Genomic DNA, 6000 nt, shown 5'->3' on the forward strand with positions numbered 1-6000 from the left:
GTGAGCCTTGGATTATTACTGAGGCTGCTGCACATACCATTCAGCTTCCCTGATCCCCACTAGGGGGGAGTCATTGCACACCTAGTTATGGACTTTTGAGCTCCCAGATGCCGTAGTCACATTCTGAGGGGTTAAGTGTGTGTGATCAACTTTAACATCAATTGCATATACTAGCCCTTACACTTGCATAAACTAGTATGCAACAGCAGACACCCAGCGGCTATGGCACCCACTGCACTCGTGAGTGGGCACCATATTTAAATACACAACTCCCAGCTTAAATTGACATTGCGCAGTTGGGATGGAGGTTTAAGTCAGACTTCAGATTTCTTAGCCAGTTATCCTGTCAATATATGGAAACCATTGATACATAGGGCCACAATACATGAGCTTTGAAAAACAACAAACTCAATTCTGCTGGAAAGACAAATGTACAGTGAATATTCAATTAAGAGTGTGCTACCTCTAAAGAGCAGCAGAAATCTTCAAGTTTATGTGCATACACTAGCGCTGAACTTTCCAAAAGCTCAACCTTGTACATCAGACGTTTTCAGAAGTAAATGTGTATGGCTAAAGAATGCTAGCAATGCACAATATTCCAATTAAAAACTAATGAGAAGAGCAACAATCCCACTAAAGCAATTTTTTTTACATACATTATATTTTATATACATTTTATAGTATACTGTATGGCTAAACAGTGGCATATGTTGGATCCATAAATCAGGGGTATACGCTGGGGAATACTGATGACATACAGTATAGCTACGATGTACAGTACTGATATCCCTACTCGCTACTGACAGAGCCTCAGGGGAGGTCATGTAGATTGTGTCAAAGCTGTCTCAGCACCTTGGACAGAGCACGGAAATTATTGCATAAGTCACAAGCATAGAGAGAAAAGATGCATAAAGTACCTTTATTGTTTGGATAAAGAGAAAAACAAACACAAACCAGCCAAGTTTTCTTAGCAGTGTGTATGCTCTGACTCCACAATTGTCCACCAGGTTATGGTCATGTTATTTGCTTATACTAACAATAGATTTTGAAAGATGCCAATTTTTCTCACTGGTGACAAAGCGAGTATCCACAACAAAAAATATTTTCACTAAACAAAGGTTTTATTAGAGGTAAAAGTGATGATTATTCCCAATTATATTCAGACTTTGATTAAATGTTTTTATTTTGTAAGAAGATCAAATAAAACTTGCACTCCATCTATTCTGTGTCCATGTTAGCATAGTTGGCAACAAATCCCAGGAACTTAATCCAGACCCATGGGCCTCCCTGGACTGTACAGCCCTACATCCATGACTACACCAAAAATGCCCAGGTAACTCCCACCGACTGCCCAATTTGGAATACATTTGTGCAAACCCCATCCCTTACCTGCCTCCTTTGCAGTCAGGCCTGTCCCTCTCCCATGACTGTGTGTTACAGATTTATCTAGGCTCAGATTGACCCACAGATATATCAGATATATCCTTTAGTGGACCTCCAGACCCTCCCCTCATACAAAAGTGGTGCACAGTACTGTACAAAGCATACATCATCTAATCCAGCCTATGCATTCATATAATAAACAGAGTATTTTTTTTTTTTAACAAATTACAAAAAACCTCAGAGGAACATGACGCATGACAAATTTACACCATGTCATTACTTATTTAATAAAACCAAGACCAAAATGCAGCAGCTCTGTATGAAAAATTAAGTACACCCTTACTAGAATTAAGAAGGTAAGTAGCAGCCAGGTGCTGATGATCAAATGCCTAGATTAATTTATCATCAGGAAGTGTTATCACCTATATTAAAGCAGAGATTTGGGCAGTTTGCTGGTCTGGAGCATTTATGGTCCCTTTACATGGAGCGATGATCTAGCAGGATCTGCCACTGGGAAACAATGATCATTTGTGCTGCACAATCGATGGTGCATTTACACCGCCCGGTCATCTCTAAGTAGTGTTCAATTGTCAGTCTGTGTAAAGGTACCCTAAGGCTTGTGCTAACACAATGCTAAGGAACAAAGACATCAGCAATTTTCTTAGAGAAGCAATTTGGGAAGAAGTATAATGCCATTTCCAAACAATTCAATCATTTCCATCATTGTACAGTAAGAAAGTGAAAAACATTCAAGACAATTGCCAATCTTCTCAGTGTAAGACAATTGCCAATCTTCTCAGTGTAAGTTTGTACATTTGCATCTGAACAAACCACAAGATTCCTTGAATAATGTTCTTTGAACAGATGAAACCATGCTTGGCCAAAACGCAAACCCAAACAGCATATCAGCAAAAACACCTCATATCAACTGTCAAGCACAGTGGTGGAGGGGTTATTTGGGCTTACTTTGCAGCCTCAGGACTTGAGCGTTTTGCAGTGATTGAGTAGACCATGAACTCCTCTGCATACCAAAGTATTCTAGAGTTATATGTGAGGTCATTTATCCAGCAGTAAAAGCATAGCCAAAAATGGGTCATGCAACAGGGCAATGATCCCAAGCACACCAGCAAAGGTACAACAAAATAGAAATGAAAAAGAAAAGACTGAAGGTGTTGCAATGGTCCAATCAAAATCCATACCTCAACCCAACCGAAATTCTGAGGCCAGACCTTAAGAGAACTGTTCATAAACAAGTGCCCATAAACCTCAATGAACTGAAACAATGTTGTAAAGAAGAATGGGCAAAATGTTCTCCAGAACAATGTGAGAGAAAACATACAAAAAACTATTACTTCGTTATTGTTTCATAGGATGATCCTACAAGATATTTATTCATGGGGTGTACTTAGTTTTTCACATATGGCTTTTCTTTGGCCTTGGTTTTGTTAAATAAATGAAGTGGTGGAATCTGCTAGGTGTTCATCTGAGGTTGGATTTACCTAATTTTAAGACCTTCTAAGTACCAGATGTTTTTAATTATGTCCTGATGCATAAAACCATAAAATTCAAGGGTGTACTTTTTTCTCATGACTATACGAGAGATATAATGTGTAGTCTGTGTGAAAAATATATGTATATGCTTATATGTAACTGTGTGCAAACTGGTAGCGGATTTAAATAGAAAAAAAAAATATTGCATCATAACAAAAGAGAACTAGCTGTCCGCTACTCACTACTATATGGATATCCTAGCCAATTATATCAAATTGGCTCAATACCTATTATGGTTTAATCACCCAGTTAAGAAGAAGCAGCACCCAGGTCCCTAACTTTCTCACTAGCTATAAAGTCTTTGAGGGAATATACAAACTAAAGGTCTCACGTATATCAAAACTGTAAAACTTTTTGTTGCCTGTAGCAACATACAGTCTTAGTATTAGATAGTATTGAGACTCATTTATTAAGACCAGAATTTTAGACGCCAGTCTTAATACCCCTTTAGCTGTCTTTGGATGCGCTGAATTAATGTACAGGTGGCGGCCTCTACATAACTTTGGCGTATCCACCTCCTGTCTAAATCTTCGCCAGCTTCTTTGCTGGCATAGATTTAGACCATTTTCTATGCCTAAAACAGGCGTAGAAAATGATAAATGAGACGTGCCTGGTGGCCCACCCGCTTCCCCTCCCACACCACACTCCCTTTTTCTTGACCTGGCGTGAGCAGGAAAAAGTCACAGATTGCGTCACAAATAACCTTTGCGCCAAAATCTGCAACAGATATACTTCAAAAAGTGGTGTATATCTGTTAGTAAATGATCCCCAATGCTTTTATGATTTTTTTATGTTTAACTGCAAGTGTAAAATGACACAAAATTTTAAATAAAAAAAGTCTGTACACTGTGGACTGAAGCATCCAACCAAATTTTGGATTGCCTTATCTATAAATAAATTGATATACTGCATCACTTTATCTATACTTATATTTCAAAGTGAATTTACTAAAATTCATTTTTGTCCAATTTGTCAGAATCAGGAAAGAAGTTTGATTCAAACATGAGTCGAATCTACCGCAATCGAAAGTGCTTTAAATGCCTGGAAAGTCTCTCTCTTTCTCTCTGGCAAAATTCTACTCAAACGAATGGGAAGAAATTCTGATTGTACCTAATAAGAATTGTTTTTAAAATATGGGTCAAATTGATTCATTCATCTTTGATCTATATACTGTATGTATTGGAATAGAAAACTACTAATTTACTTTATGAAATTGAGTGTGGTGGATCTACACTGTACTTAATAAAAAGGCGCCACCAAAACACCATAAACAGCACAATGTAAAATGCACATTACATTTTAAAATTAGTTGTTTTTTTCAGGACACTAGAAATGAACACTGACTGAAGGAACACTAAATACTTTAGATCAGTTTAGTGCTACAAAATGTTAAATTGCCTCTGATTCTTTACTTTTATAGCACATCTTAGTAGTTTGACTAGATAACAATTCCATAAAAACAACTAATTATAAAAAATATAAAAAAAGATTGTTTGGTATCTTGTTTATGTAGCTATTGTATGCTTAGATATAATTGTAGCCATGTACAAGTTGTCCATGCAGCATAATGGAGTTTGTTACTCCACAAAGAGTATGTATTATCTAAGATTTTTCATAAGTGAGTCAGTTACAGTAGTTGCCTCATCAGAGACAGTCCCATGCAAAATACAGCCAACCTGATGGTCAGCATTTTTTAAATGAAACATATACCATTCATTTGGATATTTTTTGTGTAAAATCATAGCAAACAGCTCATTGAACAATTTTATCAAAGATTACTGAATTAAAAGGTGAACAGTTCAAATTAATTAATGAATTGTGCCTCAAATGTACATAAATGGGCAGTACTGTTATACTAGTCACCTTTTTCACTGCATAATTTGTTTCAGTGTCTCTATTACCTTGAATAGTAGGTATAAAATTAGTAAAAGTATATATACATATATATATATTAGAACAAGAACATTCTTTTTTTAAACCTTTAGCGGACATTGGTCTCTTACCGTCAGGCGCTGCTGGTGCTGCAGTACAGCATAAGGCAGCTGTAAGCAGAAGTACATATCCAAGTAAAGACATTTTATATAAACATTAACTGGGCATTTGTCCTTCAGGCAGATTGCTTCTTCTGTCTCAGCTTCTCCCAAAGTGAGACTACTCGCACACTGGACTTGTTTTTAATCCAGAATTAACTCCCCCCTCTTACTTGAATAGTTTCGAAATCAGTAAAGGAATGCAGAGAAGGGGAGGAGTGAGGATTAAAGATCTAACGTTTCTCCCTATGAGGAATTTGCACATAAGCTTTGAATATTAGACATGCAAAAAAAATAAAAAAATAAAGCCTTCCATTGAAGGTCCAATCTCTTGTTTGGACAGCAAGGTAAACAATTGCTTAAATCAAACTTTACTTAATGATAATTTGACAGAAAAAACAGCAAGTCTCTTCTGACTCATTTCTGTAGAATCATTGCGACACATGCTTTTGTCCAGGTGAAAAAAAGTTTAGTGTTAAAATCTCAGATTCTATTATGATTTTTAAATGGCTGTGTAAATGAAGCAGAAGACAAATAATTTACAATCAAGAAGTAAGGATAGCTTGATATCATTCTTTATAAATGGAAAGCTTTGGGATGTAAATTACATTTTTATTTTACAGTAGTTTTATATGAATAGATACAATAAAGATTTATCAAAACAAGTACAAGGCAAAAGTGGAGCAGATGCTCCTAGCCATCAGATTCCAGCTCTTATTTTTCAGAAGTGATTTTGAAAATGAAAGACACTAATATTTTGCTATAAACGACTCTGTTACTTTTCTTTTCAAGCAGGTTTGATATATCTCCCACATCATTTCCTAATTTCTATATTTAAATAGATGGTTTTAACTTTACTCAGTTGCAAGAGAAGTAATCCACTTTCCCAATGTTCCTTTAAAGGGCCCTTTACAATGCCTGATATTTAGGCAGAACATTGCTAACAAGCGTTCCTACGAATGCCTGTGTAAAGGTGCCACCGATGAAACTCTTGCACATTGGGTAATAGGATTGTTCATGCGGACATCTAGATAAT

General features: G+C 36.4%; 1 protein-coding gene across 13 annotated transcripts in view; it reads right to left on the reverse strand.

The window, feature by feature from the left end:
* Window positions 1-5105, reverse strand: part of CFH (complement factor H) — a 1589177-nt gene extending 1584072 nt beyond the window's left edge. For 6 of the 13 annotated variants that reach the window (XM_040407279.1, XM_040407277.1, XM_040407276.1 and 3 more), the window contains exon 1: window positions 4938-5102. In XM_040407279.1, the coding sequence (XP_040263213.1) occupies window positions 4938-5010 (73 nt within the window). In that variant the 5' untranslated portion in view covers window positions 5011-5102. Of the gene's footprint in view, window positions 1-4937 lie in introns of all 13 variants that reach the window. The other 7 variants (XM_040407275.1, XM_040407278.1, XM_040407284.1 and 4 more) reach the window with 4 other exon arrangements.
* Between the last annotated feature and the right edge of the window lie 895 nt (window positions 5106-6000).

Source organism: Bufo bufo, chromosome 9, assembly GCF_905171765.1.
Source record: "Bufo bufo chromosome 9, aBufBuf1.1, whole genome shotgun sequence".
NCBI classification, from domain to species: Eukaryota; Metazoa; Chordata; class Amphibia; order Anura; family Bufonidae; genus Bufo; species Bufo bufo.